At 42.0% G+C, this 18861-nt stretch overlaps 2 protein-coding genes across 4 annotated transcripts in view; one reads left to right on the top strand and one right to left on the bottom strand.

Moving 5' to 3' along the window:
• ARHGAP26 (Rho GTPase activating protein 26) overlaps positions 1–18861 on the bottom strand; it is a 533008-nt gene that overhangs the window by 395485 nt on the left and 118662 nt on the right. The window lies entirely within an intron of this gene.
• FGF1 (fibroblast growth factor 1) overlaps positions 1–18861 on the top strand; it is a 66674-nt gene that overhangs the window by 41732 nt on the left and 6081 nt on the right. For 2 of the 3 annotated variants that reach the window (XM_050962879.1, XM_050962878.1), the window contains exons 3-4: positions 9644–9845; positions 18645–18748. In XM_050962879.1, coding sequence (XP_050818836.1) covers positions 9677–9845; positions 18645–18748 — 273 coding nt within the window. In that variant the 5' untranslated portion in view covers positions 9644–9676. Of the gene's footprint in view, positions 1–9643; positions 9846–16249; positions 16433–18644; positions 18749–18861 lie in introns of those variants that run through there. The other variant, XR_007775517.1, reaches the window with a different exon arrangement.

Genomic DNA, 18861 nt, shown 5'->3' with positions numbered 1-18861 from the left:
GCAAGAGACACATTTAGGGGTAGCAAAGAATCCTGTGGCACCTTATAGACTAACAGATGTTTTGGAGCATGAGCTTTTGTGGGTGAATACCCATTTTGTCAGATGCATGGGTAGAATATAACAGTAATGGATGTTGACTGCCCTATAATATTGGAGTAGTATAAAGCAACTAATGAACTTGGAAACTCCTTGATAAAATCGAGTCCTTCCTGTATGTAGCATTGTCATTATTTTTCCTAGATGAGAAACAACCTACAGAAAGGATTCCTAAAATTTGTGATGCAGAAAATTTCTAACTAGTGGGGGGAATTTTTTCCAGCATATTCTGACTCCTTGGATCTTTTTTCTCACCATGACCAATTTCCCATTGCAGAGGTGACATTCAATTCCACATTAGTAAGCAAACAGCATTTCAGGAGTCTATCAGGACAGACAATAAATGGACTGGAGCCAGAGCCCTAAATACTATTAAAATATTTTACCTGTTGTAACTGCTTTCCATTCTTGGGTGATAGATGAACATCCTAGGAAGTTCCTGGTTAATCCCTCTGCCTGGGGTGAAAAGTGGGGCTGGGGTAGGAGTACTGAGGTAAACATATGATTTGATCATGCTAGACAAGGTAGTAATGTCACAGGGGTTTTGGCACATCACTGTAAACATTCTGCACCTTATCTGTTTTAATAAGAGTAGCAGCAATTCTCTCAGGGTCTGATTCAAAGTTCACTGAAATCAGTAAGAGTCTTTCCATTGACTTCAATGAGCTTTGGACTAGGCCCTGATAAATGTTGTTGTTAGCCCTCCACAGAGAAGTAGCCTAAAAAACAAAGGCTGATTTTAGATTACCTCTTTTTCACTGGGGACAATGGAATTTTTATTAACAGGCTGCTGCTATGAACAAAAGAGTTATGAGGCTATTCTCCTTGCCCTATGCACACAAGTCCAATTAATGTCAACAGGAATTTCAAGTACTTATAAAGAGACTGGTCAGAAAACAAAGACACTCTCTTAGCTGAATATTGGATCGCAGTGCAGCATGTCGAGTATTAACTCTAATACCGCAGTTCAGCAGGTCAGGAAATCAGGCAGCATCTCTTCTGCCACAGCAGGAGTCAGGTTGCCTTCAGATAAAGAGAATTTATTATTTCTATGAGGGAGTTGTAATGTTTCTGAGACTAGTCAATGGTTTTGTTTGCATGTGTGAATGTATCCTGTAATCAGCAGTTTGGCACCATCAGGGAACAAACTTTACTATTGTACACAGCAGCTTATAAACAGAACTGTCTCACAACTGGCAACACAGCATCCCTCATGATCTGACTGACTATACATTCAGTTAAACAGAAGGTTAGACTATTGGTAACATCACCATCTAGTAACCCTCAATAGTACCAACATTTGTTTCCCAACAGGACCAAAATTATGAATATAATCAATCCTTCTCTTGAAGCAAATCTAAAATACAGGTGCAAACTCCAATTTCACAGGCAGTGACACAGTGAAGATGGTACATTTATTTATGAAAAGGGAGTTACTGGATTCTTCTCTTCTGATTTTTTTTTATGCAAAATTTTCTGTGAGCACTGTAACATGTGGCGCTAATAGATTTTTTAAACATAGTTCTATAATAATCCTGTTTACCAAAAAGTTAGTTGCATGTAAACTTTACAAAGGAATAGGCCCCAATATTAGTATACAATATTGCATACACACCACATAGCTAGAATAAATTTTAGCAGGTTATTGAGTTGATAAGTAATCACTGAACCTGTGATGAGAAAGGTATGCCCATTTCTTAAAAGACTTGTTAAAATTCTGCTTTTCATACATTACTAGCATTCTATAGGTACTGAAGACCAATGGTCAATTTCTGTTACCATTTATTCCAAATTTACACTGCTGTAACAGAATGTGGCCCCTATCCAGTTAAGATCTTTCTAGCTCTAAATGATAATCTTCAATGTAAATGACAAGTGATTATCAATTACACTTTTTTCACTGATGTTTCCAAACTCATATTGTAGATCTGTTTATTTTAGACTCTCTAGAACATTTTTTATTCCCTTTATAAAGGAAAGTATCTATTGCCAAGTACTAGTTTAGTGCATTTGATTCAAACACAAATCTGTCTTTAAGACATAGTCAATGGGACATGGTTTTGTGCATGTAACCCAGTGTTTCTATTTAAGAAAATTTTAAACCTAGGCTCACTTTGAGATTGTAACCCTTTAGCGTCAACAGAGGGCCTGCAGAAGAGAGACTCAATGTAGGAGCCACAGGCCAATCATTCTAGAAGGCTCCAGTTCTCGTTGACTTTTCAGTGCAGACAGAGCCAACTTATGGAGCTGCAGTTGCCACAGTCATTTGTGACTAAGGAACTGGTTCACTGTGCTGTGCTTGAAATTACTATGCAAATCTTCTCAAGCAGATCTAGAAAAGTGGGGCTGTTGAGGAAGGTTTGCTAGGTTGGGTGAGTCAGGAGAAGTCAGAGGAGAAAAGGCAGTTGAAGGAAGCTGTTAGAGAGAGACAGAAAGAGAGTTGTTGCAAAACGAAAAGACAAAGTTTAACAAGAATACAGGCACCAGTAGTGGTGCAAACTTCCCCATGCTGCCCCACCAAATCTGCCCTGGTCCACTTAACCAGTGGAGATTTACTGTTGTGGGCACTTGTTCAGTCTGAACCAGACAGAGGCCACTAATGTACTTCACATAGACCACCAAGCAGCCATCAGAGTAGAAATTAATATCTAGTTCTTGGATAGCACTTTTCATCAGTACTTCACAAAGGAGGTTTTACAGATGGGGAAACTGAGACATAGATTGTGGCAAAGTGACTTGTCCACTGCCACACAGCAGGCCAACGGCAGAGCAGAAATAGAACCCAGGTCTCCTGTATCTAGCCCAGCATTCTATCCACTAGACCAATTTAAGCCACAACTGGTTTAGTCTGGATTTGACCCACTAATCTAGAGGTAAAAGGATCTTTTATTCCATTATCAATCCCCTGACCCCACCAATTCCTCTAGTCACATCTCCAATGCTATCTTTGTAAACAGCTAAGAAAGCAATACTTTTTGTCCAGTGAACTCTGTACTAATTTTGAAATAGGAAATGCATACGAAGGTGGGAAATGAAAAGAAAGGACATCACTTGTTTTCCATAAACCCCATGTTCTGTCTGCTATTTTTTAACTAATCCAAAGGATTAGTAGGTTACATATTACTAGAGATGGGCCTGAGCTGTAAGATTCGGCTCCAACTTTGAAGGGATCACATCAAAACTGCTGGCTTGGCCCAATGCAGAGGGAATGGCTGGTGGTAAAGTTTTGAATGAAATCCAAACTTTTGAAAAGTTCTTGGGTGTTTGGATCCCAACCCCAACTGTATACATTACCTAAAAGGCCTTGCATGCTATTTAGCTCCATGTGCTAAAATTTTAAAAGGACATGGTTACAGCTGACATTCACAAACCACAGGTTCAACCTTCCTTTAAAAGCATCTCCCTCATTCTCCCAAGGTAACTTCTAATTCTTAAAGTATTAGTGTTGTCCTTTGCAATCCCAAAACAAGGGCTGTAAAGATGCTAAAATCCCATTTCTTTGCTGGTGACATGCCAAAAAACAGAGGGCACTGGGCTTCTTGTGCACAATGAGGTTGTAGAGCAACCACATCCCATCCCATCCTCAGCTCTACAGATTTACATTGTACTTGTGACCAGAGACTAGTGAAATGCAGAAGAAACCAGATGTCCAACTGTCTCATAAATCAAGCCTCTCAGATCTCAGTGGGGAAGCGAGGTGGTGTAGTTAAGATTCTGCTCTCCTGATGGTTAAGTTAATTCACTGGCCTTTATGATGGTGTTTGAACATCACACCTGGCCAAGACTAGCCAGATAGAGCTATGCAGTTCACTTTCAGCCCTGAAGGTTTTTACACACTCATCTTCTAAACCACTCTACATGATACCCAGGATGTCAAGCTAGCCACTGACTTCTTTACATGTATTCACAGACTCGGGAGTTTTAAGGCTGGAAAGGACTGTGATGATAATCTTGTCTGACCTCCTGCTTAACACAGGCCATGGGAATGTCACCAACTGATTTCTGCCTCAAGAATATAACTTCTCATTGAGCTAGAGCATCTCTTTTAGATAGACATCCAATCTTCATGTATGGGCTTCAAGAGAAGGCGAATCCACCATATCCATAAGTAAGTTACTTACTTTCACTTAATTGTAGCACATGGAGTCCACAAAAAACTAGAAGGGAAATCAAATCTAGAGAGGGAAGAGAGGAGGATAACTACAAATAGTAGGTCTGGCATATAGACACCAGCCTAAATTAATTAGAAGTGCCTAAATATTCAGATTCAGAATTACTCCTGGCATAGATGTATCAGCAATTGTGCACCTCCTCCTTATAGAATCTTTTCCTTTTGGACCATTTTATCCTCCCTGTGGGGCACCAAGTAACTGCAGGAGAGAGATGTCTCTGAGCTTAGCATCTTGGATACAGTTTTCTATTCCACTCCAAGCTATTTAATCATTAAGAGGTTAGGCCTTTACCCAGCAAAATAAGGCCTTTTATGTTGTCTTTGGTTTGAGTCCACTCTCACTCTTTCATTCCCATAAAACCTAACATATTCTTGCCAAATGTATAATAGTAGGGCCATGAGTGGTACTGTGTGTAGAATACCAACTACATGGTCATAAAAGTATGAGAACAGCATTAGTGGCTAGAAAAGAGAGACAATGAGAGTGGAAAATAGTATTCATTCAACTTTTCTTGTGGAGTCAAAGGCAGCTGGCAAGCAAGAACAGAGTAAAATAGAGTAAATCCTTAAAGGAATAACATGAAATTAAAGAAACAATTCCAAGCCAGCCACTCTGTTAAAACTATCCATAGATGCACTTGGATCTCCAAACAATCAAGTACATAAGGGGAACACAGTAGTCAATAACTCATTTATTTTGGCTACTGCAACAGTTTTCTCGGATCCTGTTTTGAACTTCTGGCCTTGGGATGTTCGTTTCTCAATTCTAGAAATCTGTTGTAAACTTTGCAAACTCCTGAGTTCCTTTTACCCTGGAACACGGGTTCAAGACCAGCTTCAGTTCTAATAAGTGAAATGATTTTACTGGTCTTAGATTCCTTCCCAGTGAAAAAAAATGACAGACAGCATTAAAGCCCTATACATAATTTGGAATGATTGATTTTGTTCAGAGAAAGCCTGAGAGAGAGTTGGTACTACAGCCTGAAATACTTTAGTTTTATCAATAGAGAGAGGGCGAAAGAGGAGTTTTGGGAGCAGTGTGGGAAACCTCTAATTTCAGCTGCCTGACTATTGTGTTAATAAAGACTTAAATGTTATAGTGGAACTGGAAAAGGTTCTGAGAATGGCAACAAGGATGATCAAAGGTATAGAATGGCTTCTACACATGGAAATTAGGGCTGTTCAGCATAGAAAAGAGACTATGGGGTGGGGGAGAGGTGTCTTTAAAATTATGAATGGCATGGGAAAAAAGTGTTATTTATCCTTTCCCAGATTACAAAAACCAATAAATTAATAGACAGCAGGTTTAATACAAAGCAGAGCATGTACTTATTCATACAATGTGATGATCAGGGATGCAACCCCATCCTCAGGGTGATCCTAAACCTCTGATGGCCAGAAACTGAGAGATGAAGACAGGGGAGAATCTCTACAGGAAGACAGGATACTGGGCTAGATGGACCATTGGTCTGACCCAGTATGGCCATTCTTATGTTCTCAGGCTCTTAGATACCAGTCAGTTAGCCTCAGAGCACTACCAAGAAAAGCTGGGCTTGTGCTTAACTGTCTTAGTGCTTCTTTAATGAAGCCAATGCATGGGGCTGGACAAGCATCCAGTGCTATCCCATGTTACAGATATCACCTGGATCGATCAGTCTCCAGCTGTCGTTAAGACTGTGCCGATCACAACACATCAGCCATTCTTCTCGCATTCTTGCCTTTCTTCTCCATGTTGGTCCGAAACGTTTAACAAAGTCATCTTCCCATCTTCTTGGAGGCCGACCAGGTGGTCTTTTCTGTCCTTTTCTTCTTCTCCATCAGATAGTTTAACGTTTCCTCCCTCGCCAGCGACCTACAATTGTAAGTACACACAGCGAGGATTGTCCTTTTCCACATTGTCCTAGCACCTGATATTTTTAGCAACCTCTTGTCACTCAATTTCCACTCCACCACCAAAGAATGGTTTCATGACACACTAAGACCCATTTACTCGTGTTGTTTTAGCCGTTAACTTTAAGCCATCCCACTGGCTAGGCGGGCAGGCATATGTACCTCCTCAAGCTTAGCTGGCCCTCAACCTCTAAGGAGAAGGAAAAACGCTCTTTCCTCTGAGAGAGCAATCCCCCTCCTTGGATTGGATAATCCAATACCTTTGTAGCATGGTTAGACCTACCAGGGCATATGTCCCGCTACCACAGTTGTCAGACGGCCAACGTCACCGCTGCACAACGATGAGGCGCTGAGGTAGGATTTTGCAGCAGGTAACTGACATATCATCTTCAAAGTGGCAAATTCCAGAAAGAATGATAGCACTTCAAAGAATCCCACCATGTGTTCATACAGCACAGCTGCTACAAAAAAAGTGAACCAGGAATCATCTCTGCTGAAACTGGAACCTGTGAAGCTCTGCTTCCAAAACACTATAAGTCCAAATATGCCATTTCCGAGTATGCCGGTGCTCTCATTCATTAAAAAAAACAATTAAATCAACAAGAGGCAGTTACACACATCAGTCATCTTTCTTTGGAGATATACATAGGAGTAGTTTTGGCAATACGGATGGGTCCAAAGTTAAAACACACTTTTGGGAGAATACAGTTTGACAAAGAGGGCACACTTTACAGTATTATCCAGACAACTCCCTATTAGGCTTAACGGGGTATGCACTTCTGTAACATATGGCAGAACTGGACCTATGGGTGGTTTCAAAACTAGGGAGAAGCAAACAGCCTCCAATGTGGTTTTGGAAATATTTGTCTGACAAAGGAATGTTCCCCAGGCTTTGTTCCAGATAATGTAACTTATAAAACAAGTTCAAATCTATCCTGGAGGAACAGGGAAAGATTTAAAATAATATGCTGCTGAAGCTCTGTATAACATTCAGGTTTTTTTTGAGTGCTAGTGATTTAGTACCTGAGGAAAATTTCATGAAGGGAGAGACAATGCTGTGAACTGATGATCGCCAGAAAGAATTTCAGCCTTGGAGAACACGGAACTTATCAGTCTTGTCCTCTTTTTTATTCCAGTGTTTTCCTTTCCTGGGGAAACTTTTTTTTACCTAACAAAGACCACAAAAGGCCACATTTGAGAAAGAAAGAAAATGAAAAAAGGCCTGAAATTAGTGTGTCTAGCAGAGCTGGTTGAAATGTTTTGTTCAAGACATTTTTTCGATTAAACAAGGCTTTTTCATCCAAACACAAATTTCCACAGGAAATGTCCTTTTTGGACAATTTGTCATGTTTTTCTACAAAAATCACCTCCCCCACTCCAACTTTTTGGGAACCAAATATTGGGTCAAAATTATTTTTTCTGAGGTAGCGGTCTCCCTTTTGTAAATGTGATGTAATTCAGTTCTATCTGCAAATCTGAGTACTTGCAACCTACAGTCAGGCATTCAGAGGTCAAGTACTCATATTTGCACCTGCAATTTATTTTTAATTTAGTGGGAGTTCCAGGTGCTTAGCTTCTCTCAGGTCAGGCTATAAGTGTCATGAGACAATGGCATGTACACTATTAGATACAGCATTGCTCTATCTCATCTGTAATGCATTAGCAGCAGGATCAAAGTTAAACAGATGAGGTTTATAATATAGTTATGGGAAAACAATAACAATAAACCCTCTACGTTATATGTATGTTTGAATTACAGTGTGCTGTCTTCTTTGTGTCTATCAATCCACTTATCTGTAAGCAATTAATATCTAGAACGTGGTACATAAGACATTGGCTGTCTGAGATTTCAAAATCATTTTCTAGACCAGAAAAGTTCAGATAAGTATGGATAAGCTTGGAATAACATTTAAACTATTGGCTTCTTACCTAAATCAGTCCAGAGAACCTTTTGAAGTTGGCCCATCACTAAGACTAACATATTTGTGTCTGCAAATCAAGCTGCCGCTGCGTTTGTTGTGTGCTCTGGAAGAATTTAATACTGGGAAAATTAGAGCCAGATAGGGTGACCAGATAGCAAGTGTGAAAAATCAGGACAGGGAGTGGGAGGTAATAGGAGCCCATATTTTTAAAAAGCCCCAAATATCAGGACTGTCCCTATAAAATTGGGACATGTGGTCACCCTAGAGCCAGATGAGCCTGTGCCTCACTATAAATGCAGCTAATCTAAAGCCCTGGCTCGCAGAATTATGGGTCTTGTCAGCATCTCCACTGTAAAGAGCATTGTGGTGTCTGATTCTTGTGTGGTTCAAATGCCTTTCTTTTTGAACATTAAATTTGGCTAAAATGGAGGTCAGTGCGTTGTGCCAGGTACCTTTAAGAACAAAAAGAATGTGAGACACTGATGTTTGAATGTCGCACATTTGTATTTCTTAAAGCTCCTTTCTATGAGTGTTTCTTCGGACGTGCATTACAGAGCATAACCCTTGAACACATGCATTCCCAGATGTTTTTATTCAGAACTGCTTATGAAAAGGTGCCAAATTGTCAGCCTTGATGACCAAAGTCCTCTATCTACAGAACAGGTACAGCACTGGGAATGGCAGGGCAAGTGCTCTGCATAGGCCTTCCAGGACCCCTCATCCCCACTGGGAAAAGCTACTGTTACAGATTAGAGGGTAGTTCTTTCTCTCCAGACCCACTGAGTGCCAGATCCTGAGCTGGGGTAAAGCTGCACCTATTTACACCAGCTGAGAACTTGGCCCTCAGTCTGCAACATTTTTGCTGAGCCTTGATACCAAGGGTGCCTACTGCTATGATAATGTGATGGAGTCACTTGTCCAGTGAACACCAGACTGACCCAATCACCTCATATTACATACTGTGGATCACCAAGCAGGTGTATCTTCTGGCCCTGCCTACCTGAGCTATCTCCAAACTGGTGCTCAAGAAGTGAAAATGCTTCAGCTCCCATTAGTGATCTCTTGAGGTACCCCATTCTGTTAACCCTATGTGTACTGTGTTATTGCGGCAGTCTGAAGCAGTACATACTATGTAGTACACAATATGTGTTGCAAAACCTGGTCAGAATAGCTTAGGGGCAGAGTGAGAGTCATTAACTCTGAGCTTCCCGCCTCTTGTGAGTTTCAATTGGACATTGCATGTTTTTATAAACAGTTTTATAACATTTACTTTTAGTACACATGTCGAGAGACAAGAACTATAACTTTAAAAAGAAACGAGTCCCTATGATCCTGGCTGCAGCCAGCAGCAAACTATCAACATTTAATGGAGCCCCACCTTTTGTAGTATGTCACTGCCTCATCCATTGTGCGAATCACCTGCAGACGCTGTGGTAAAACAATTGTCAGTGACTCCTCTAGGTGTGTCTAGGATCCTTCCCTGCTGCTTTAAAAGTTTGAGTGCAAGAAATGTGCTGCACACTTCGCTGCCATTGCTGCTATAAGCCTGTTGAATTTCTTACAGTCTTGAAGCCTTGCCACTGGGAGAGGTGCAGAGATGGCCGAAGGAGAAATAACAACATTCACCGCCCTGACTGAAAAATTCAATCTTCCACTGGGGAACTACAGGAAGCCCAAACTCCTGTACTGCAGCAACGGAGGTTACTTCTTGAGGATTCTTCCAGATGGCAAAGTAGATGGGACAAGGGACCGAAGCGACCAACACAGTAAGCAAATCAGAAATGTGTTCAGGACACAGCTCTTACTTGGCTTATATGACTAGTGCTGCCTTTACCGTACTGCCCCTTTTTCTCTGGGAGGCTGGCATTACACATCAGCTGCTTTTCCAGCCAAGAAGGGATAGGTAGAGGATTTATGCTCTTTGCCAGGTTCTCTCTCCCGCCATAGCAATAAACCATCCAGAGGATCAGTATGTGAAACAAGGCCTACCACACACACACAGACACACACACACACACACACAGACACACACACACACTCTACAGAGATACAGGATGTACAGGGCCTCACTTTTGTCAAAATAGTAAATATAAAATTAGTCATTAAAAGAATAAACCAGAAAGATTGGCCACAGCAGGAGAGACTGAAATTCAGTTACCAGTTTACACAGTTAATTGGCAACTAGAAGAAAGGGGTTTAGGAGGATGTCCACATACTACACTGCAAACTCAGCAGTCAAACACGGTATCTGCATTTATCTCAGTCTAGAAGATTCAGCATGGTAGTAGTGTTGTTATGATGTTACAGCTGTGCCTTTTTTGCAGGTTAAGTCATGCTCTGGAGTAAGTGTTAAGGCCCAGATTCCTAAGCATGTGTCATGTATTCTATCGGACTGCTTTGCACAGGATTTGCTCTTGCCCTTGGTTAACTTTTCTTTTCCCTTATGTAGCAAAGTGCAGTACATTCCTGAGGGATATGCAGGTTTAACAGTGGAAAGACTCAGTTCAAGAAAGTTACGCTATGATTTATCATTTTAAAAATGTACTCAGATTGCACTTATTTTCTCAAAACAAGGATGATTAATTCTATGCTGAGTTGGTTGTGTGTTTTATGTGCTTATTTGTGCTCCTGTGGCATAAAGGACACACAGCACTGTTGTGACTACCAACTGATGTAGCAAAATATTAAGAGGGAGACTTAACCAATTATCAGTAGAGGCCTGCAACTCTGTGGATATCTGTGGAGGTGGATATCTAAAGACCATGTTTGCAGATGGATGTGGATCCAAATTTTGTATCCACGCAGGGCTCTAGTTATCAGGGTCCCCATCTGTGGCTGGATTCTCTCTCCTCCCCATAACCAGCATGTTACTAGGGTCAAGACAGGAATCAGAATCACTGCAGTCCACACACATCTCCAACAGATGAGTCAGAAGGGGGCCTGTTCCAGGCCAAGCTAGCCAGAGCAGAGATAAACTTCTCACACAGAAGTCACTGTTTGCCTTACAATTTCCATATTCCAATGTATAAATGAATTTTCAGACATAAGGAGCATTTTCATATATTTGAACCTGCCCTAGAAGAACATCCCAGTGGGATGACAATCTCTTTTAGTTGGCTCACAAATAGCTCGTCCTGGAGTTGATTCAGCAAGAATCCTCCTTCTCCCCCAAGTCACTACTAGAGGTGGGCCTGAGTGGCACTGTTCAAAGCTGAAGTTCTCCAAAGTTTCAGTTTGTTCGGATACAGTTTCTCATCAGGCCAGCTCCAGTCTGTAATGAAGCAACATCACAGCATGGTTTTAGGGGATGTGGTGCTGCTCGGAGTGGGCCTTCATACAGGTTTTGAAAGATCCCGTAACACATTAGCAGGAGTACCCTTATTTGGGTAATTACAGTCTACATATCCAAGTTCCCCTGCTGTTTCAACTAGATTCAGAACTATTCTTTGCTTCCAGTTCTTAACTACTACATAGCATTGCTGTGCACTGTTATATAGCTAGTACATTTCACCCAAATGGCAGATTCTTTCCAGTTGTAGATGAAGGAATCACTGGCTACCGATTAAATAGGACTTGAAGTTTGTAAATTGTTTTGAGATCCTTTAGCATGAAGGCGCAATAAATGATTATTACAGAAACTTTTTTCTGGATGCTTTTTTGATGATTTAAAGCAGACTTTTTTTTTAGCCACAGTTCTTTAAAAAAAAAATGAAATTTTGCAGTTTTTTGGTGCTATCATTTCTTTACTGGGAAAAGAATCACAGAACTATTTTAACAATACACCCATTCATGCAAAGATTACAACTGCTGTGCATGTTCAGTCACACCTAGCAAGGGTTAAACAGGGGCTTTTAATGCATTCTTGACATTGATCTGATTCCCTTCACATTGGCAAACAGTTCTGGGCTCACATATGCCTTGGCTGTGGATATTTGGACACTTCCAAGCCTGTGTAAAATTACTATTTTCTTTATGAATCACATACAACATGTACGCCATGTGACTTCTCTAGTTTCCACCCATCTTGCCAAATAAATTTCTCTTTCCCAACCTCTTCCCATTGCAAGTGCTCAACTCCTGAGTCTCCATGCTACTTTGCTAATGAGGCAGATAACTATGCACTTTAGAGTGTGTTGGTCTAGGACAAGAGACCTTTAAAAAAACCCAAAACAAACCCAAAGTGCTGCTGCCTCTGTGTAGGGAATTAATTATCTCATACAAAGATTAGTAAGTAAGAGTAGGAGCTTCCCAGCACTCTTGGCTAGGAATATTCTCTCCCTACACTGCTAGCACTGGTTGCTGCTACCTTTCCCCCCTGGCGTGGCTGCGTTTCAGAGGGCTAAACATTTTTTAAGTGTATTTTGGAGTTCCTCAGGATGAAAACTTTCGTACAACTGTAAGGCAGTATTGTTCATGTTTTAAATTCTCATGTTTCACTTCTTCCATGTTCAAATCATATATTGTACTACCATTATTGCTTTGTACAGTGCTATGGGATACCAAGCGTTATATGAAAAACCAAATTCTATGCTTCTTTGGCTAGAAGGGATGGATGTTTGGCTTTTTCAGTAGCTGACCATATTAGTCAATAGGGATACTTTCCCTTACATCTATAAGGAACCCAGCCTATTCTGGATGAGCAAGACCCCAAGGCCAGATCTGTGCATCTGACAAAGCTGTGCTTGATCCAGGACCCAAGAAGAACCACCTCTCTCCTTTCAGCTATATTACTGCTTCCTCAAACTGGGGACCTGAAGTCTGCTCCGGGTTCTGCTGGCAGTAGCAATTCTTTTGGGACCATACCACCATCTGGAGATTGTTGGGGTGCAAAGCAATCCTGACATGCCACCTCTGCCAGGAAGAGTGAGTAGATGGTGTAGAGCTGGTTATGCAGCTTTATGCCGCCTGAGGTTTTCTTACAACAGAATAATCCCCAGTTGCTACCTTAAGGGAGCTTTCTGGTTGCTTTGCATTAACTGAGCATTGCAAAGCAGCCACATTGGAAGGGGGAGTGGGTTGAGGATTTGGTCGCAAAACTCCATGGGATTTCTCAGCCCATAGTCCTTAACAGCTCACTGCTGAACTAATCTGGAGCTCTGCAGAATGACTGGTTCTGTTAAAGAGCATTTCGACGTACTATAGAAAATAGCTGTGCCAGGGAAAAGAGATGGACTTAAATTCCAAGGAATCTGTTTGAAAGTTCTAAGGTATTTGGGTTATTTCACTTTCAAAATGCTTGGGAGGGTTTTTTAAAATAAATGCCAGGCAGGAACTGGATGGGAGATGGAGGAAGGGATGAGAAAAGGAATAAGTACAGCAAACCTCTGTCTTAGGGTGGTCCGGGGTTTATGAATTGTAAGGCTATGCTTTTCTTCATCAGAACACATTGTCTCAATGCACTGATTTCAAAGCAGGAACCTTTTCTGTTGCATGTGTAAACTCTGCTACTGAATATTTACTGGAATATAGCTGGACTACACACTGCAGCTGTATCTGGCTGAAGAGTGGTGTTGGGAGAAGCCAGCTGTGCTTTACAAATTCTAAGAAAAGCACTTGAAATAAAAACTTCGCGCTTTATTTTTTTAGTGAAAGCCAGTTTGTGGCAGAGTTTTAATTATAAATGCCATTTACACACACACGCGCACGCACGCAAACAGCCTCACAGCAGATTGAAGGAGGATGACCTCACTTTGAGTAAACATAGCAAGGGACAGGAAGTCTCTAACCTAGAATAAACCTTTCTCAAACTCTACTCAGAAGAGGAGGTGGGAAAACAAACATGGGGGATTCTGTGGAAGGCAGGTTCATGCTCACAATATGCACAAGTCAAAGTGCTGCATGCACTGAAGCAGACTTCTCTGTCATTTTGGCACTGAGATACTGTAGCTGGGATTATATTTGGGTGGCATTGCAGCCGCTATGCACCCGCACACACACAGCAAGGTTTGAGTCTCACAGCAAATATCAAGTCACGCCATTTGCCTAGGAATATACATTTTTAAGCCTATAAACTTCTATATAGTCCTTTAATAGTAAGTGTGTGATCTAAACCAACAAAGACACAAAGAGGTTCTGGGCCCAGTGACCAAATAAACTGACCTCACAAGTCTTCATAGGCATATGTGTAGGAACACAAGCTTATGATCTCCTATGAGCAATCACAGCCTAAGCGCTGGTTTATTTTGGGACTCAGCCAGTCATTTCTGAACACTTGTGTCTTCAGGTGAAGACTGCAGACCCATGCCAGTTCACCCAACTGAACCCATTTTAAACTTAGACACACAGGACTGGGGAGGGCGGGAAATACCTGGATCTGGACAAACAAATTTCCACCAAACTTTCATAAATTGAGTGAATTACTCTATGCTTGCGAACCCTGTCAATCAGAAACGCTGGGAGGCCTGGGGCCTCAGCAGGACACTAACCCAGACAGGACCGGGGAGGTGAATGGTGCTGCTAGTGACCAGTGTTGCCTTTCCACTTTGTTTTATGTATTTTTACGATCCTCATTTTAGCTCAGATGGCAGTGATAAAAGCTGTAGAACAGGTAGGGCATGGTCAGCAGCAGAGCAGGCTTCCCCCAGCATGCCTCGGCCCTGAGCTGGGGACTACTTTTCCAGGTGAGAAGCAGTTCATCCTCTAGGCTCATTCAGCCTTTAGTCTCTCTGCTGAAACTGCCAACAAGAGCGTCAACACATTCCAGCAGCAGTGGTGATTTTGCTAAACGGATATTTATCCACTACGAACTAGCATGTGGCAATCAACTAATTACCTAGAGGCCACCATATAGCGGTGACTTTTGAGTGCCAGACTCAGTCACCCCAAAATCAGGAATAGTTCTGGGAAATCTGGTACCTTTCCAGACCTTTGCCAGCTCCAGGCACCAAGACTGTGTATCCTTTCCTTTGATCCCTTCCTCCAGCAAGGAATCAGAGCAGGTTGCGCTAGAAGAAAATGGCCAGCTAACATGGCGAGTTCTCCACCATGGTTCACTCATGCCAGGCTGCTTACTCCCCTTTGCATGTTGCCAGTGCTGCTTGTTGAAGGATGTAGGTTTGCAAACCTTTGCCAGAAAGGAACGGAGTGTCAGTGAGCTACTAAACTTGGACATCCTGATGAAAAATATTTATAGAGGAAACTCCTTAAAGGGATACATGCCAATGGAATAACCCTGGGTACAGAGAACATTTCTGTGCACTGAAAGTTATGTGCTAAGCAGATTCCATGCCTCTATATTTTATACATACTTAAGTGGGATGAGAATTTGCCCAATAAAACACACCCTCAATGCGTAGGCAGGTTGCTGACCTCACCTGGCCAGACTCTCGCCTTTGGATGTTATTCATATGGCTGGTAAAAAGCATTGACTGACAGGAAGCAGCCAAGAACCCACTGAAGTGAATGGACTTATTTCTCTTGAGTGTTATGCTACCAGCAAAATAATTCACTCTACTAAGCAGCAATAAGGTCATCACCAATGTCACACTGAAAACAATGAGCCTCTGGTCACAAAAAAGCAAAGGGGAAGAGATCTGTAATTTATCAAGGTTTTCCTGCCGACAGAGCTAATGGAGTGTGCGTTTGTATTTGCAAATGCTCTCTCATGAATAAATCACAAAAGATTTGGAATTTGGGGACTGTTCGCTCAACTATCCAAAACTTTGGATGCTTATCTGAGTGCAAACTTGGCTAGGAGATCTGCGGAGAACAATCTTTCTGGCACATCTCCCTCCCTGCATCCAGTTCTAATTAGTAATCCCACCAGTAGCATCTTTCTTGCAATATTCAGGCAATTTTGATTCTGGAAATCAGACAAAGAAAGAAAACTTCACAGAACATTTTGGACTCTTAAACGTGAAGTTCATACTCAATTCCAAAAATGGACATAGGTTTGGGGCCGATTCTTAATTATTCTCTATTTTACCTAGTTCCAGTGGGGAGGGTTGTGAGGAATTCGTGTATAGGCTCTTGCCCACTTTTTCTTCCCAAACTACTTCTCTCTTTTTTTTCCCCATTCAGCCACATTGCTGTCTGCTACCAGCCTAGAAATTTTACAGCCAGTCAGAGAGGACTTTGCTTCTTCATTGTGGGTGGATGCTCTCTCTCACTCTTGCATGACTATTTTAATTATGTAGCAGCCTCTCTTCCTGTTTCCCTCTCTCCTTTCTAGTTTACTCCCTTTACCCCGTTCTGGGAATGCAATACTGAGCAGAACGTAAGCAGACTGGTGGTGTTCCAGTTCAGGGATGTGCTGAATCCAAGATCCCAATTTGAACAGAACAAACAAAGGAGTCACAAATGACAGCAAATCTGCTCCCATCCAATTTGCTAATCAAACATTATTTACTGAACAGTAAGTGCCTGATTAAAGGATCTGAGCCATAGCAGCAAAGGTTTCACAGGGACAAGGGCTTCTGTCATTTCAAGAGACGATATAACTTTTTATCTTGCCAAAATGAGACTAAAATAAAATAAGGAAGGAATCAGCTAAAAATTTCAAACTTGTCCCCCAGTGGCACTGGATTCCCCCAGGTCACGGACACTATTTGATAATGAGTCTTTCCAGGGCAGAAGAAAACTGACTGGAGGCCTAGAAATATGATGCTTCATGATCCTGATTTTGTAAGACTCTTCACATGACGAACACAATAGTTATTTGCCTGTTTTAAAGTGATGTTTCAATTATTCACACTAGACCTGGCTACAATATTTCTGCCTAGCTGCCCATCACAGTAGCATTGAAGTCTTCTATCTGAACGGAAAGAGTTTAAGAATTCTCCCTAAAGATTATTACCTATTGGATCCCCTCCCTGGTGGAAATATATTTTTGAAAGAAATGAGCATTGGGTTTTTAATAATTTTTGCCTAGACCAGTGGTCCCCAACCTTTTCATCTGGTGGGCGCCAGACGAAGGACCGTGGCGGCGGTCGAGCATCCGCCAGCCAGGACGCGGGCACATTTAGATGCCCCTGTGGGAGCCATGGCACCCGCGGGCACCGCGTTGGGAACCCCTGGCCTAAATCATCAGAGTGAACGAAGAAGAAAGATAACCAGCAGGAAAGTGTCCATGCAGTTCAAACTGGAAGTTTTTTTAAAAATGCAATTTTATGTAAGAGGACATCAAGTGTGGTATAGACACAAGGGCCTGCTTGCTGGCCCAGCACACCTCAGGCAATACAAGAGGGACACACAGAGCTTTCCCCCCTCAAAGTCACCAGTTCAAATCCAGTCTAGGTTGGTAGTGACTGAAAGTCAAAGTCTGGTGGCCTGTGTTGGAGTGATTCAGGGTCTCAGTCCAGTTCCTAGTGGACAACTCTCCATGTCACAAAATTCACCACCAACTGGTGCCCTATTAGCAGTTTGACAGGTCAGAGATTTAATACAGTGTACCAGGGTTTCTCAAACCGGGGTATGTGGACCCCTGTGGGTACTCCAGAGGGTCCACGAGTCATGTCCAGGGCTGCCAGCCCTGCTGATCAACTCTTCCCCGACCCTCCCAGTGCCTCTGCACACTGCGGAACAGCTGTTCATCAGCATGCAGGAGGAGTGGGGATGGGACGCGCTCAGGGGAGGAGGTGGAAGGAGGCAAGGAAGAGGAAGGGGTGGAGTAGAGGTGGGGACTGAGCAGGGGGCTGAGGGTCTCTGAAAATTTTTAAATCAAAATGGGGGTCCTCAGGTTGCTAAAATTTGAGACCCACTGCATTATACTACCCAGCTCTTTCTTCAGTAGCCAGTTGTTCTCTCTCTCTATTTACATCATGGTGGGGCAGCTACCCAGATTATAGTAATATAAAAATGTGATCACTTGACCTGCCTCCAAAAGGAGATATTTTCTAGGATGGAGACTGACCTTTCCTACTTATTTAATACCCTTTGTGGCTGGGAGAATAACTGCACTTAGACATTAATAAACATGAACTCAAAACATGAATAAGAAACTTTTAAATAAAAAAAAGACTTGGGGCTGAACTCTGCTCTCAGTTATATGTACATGAAACCAGAGTAACTCCAGGTCATTGGATTATTACTATTAGTGTTACATTAGCCCCAATAAGCTCTAATCAAGATCAAGGCTCTGTTGTGCTACGTGCTGTAGATGCACATGGTAAGAGACAGTGCTTTCCCCAAAGAGCTAGCACTCTTAATGGACAAGGAACAAAGGATGAGAGAAAAGATTACCACTATACCTATTTTACTGGTGGGGAGCTGAGGGGCAGAAAGCACTATATGACTTGCCAAAGTCAGAGAGCAGGTCTGTTAGGTAGAACTAGAACCCAGATCTCCTGAATCCCTATCCAGTGCTTTTTTAAAAAATGTCTTCCTCTGGTGTAAATAAAATAAAATCTGGCCCTTCGTTCCTAAAACATGGGGAGGGGATCGGCCAAGGAAGGATTATTACTGTTTCAGCAATCTATTGTCTCCCTTACAGTCTCACCCTCATGAACAGGGACTTTGGATAAGCGTACAATTCTCTCCCATGGCTAACCTTCCTAGAAGCATTGCCATATCTGTGACAACTTTTTTTTTTTTGGCATTTATTTTTGTTGTTTTATTTTTACTTTCAGTTCAGCTGCAGCTAAGTGCGGAAAGCGTGGGTGAAGTATATATAAAGAGCACTGAGTCTGGACAGTTTTTGGCTATGGATACCAATGGACTTTTATATGGATCAGTAAGTATGAGGTTGATGTGGTACCAGACATGGAGAATTTTGAGGTTGGCAGAAATCTGGTAGCTCTGAGTAATGTAACCCACAAGCAACATTTAGTCTGTTTGTTATTTTTG

This window comes from Gopherus flavomarginatus, chromosome 7 (genome assembly GCF_025201925.1).
Source record: "Gopherus flavomarginatus isolate rGopFla2 chromosome 7, rGopFla2.mat.asm, whole genome shotgun sequence".
In the NCBI taxonomy this organism is placed as follows: Eukaryota; Metazoa; Chordata; order Testudines; family Testudinidae; genus Gopherus; species Gopherus flavomarginatus.
Note: the sequence above shows the minus strand (reverse complement) of the source record. Positions and strands in the feature narration are given on the sequence as shown.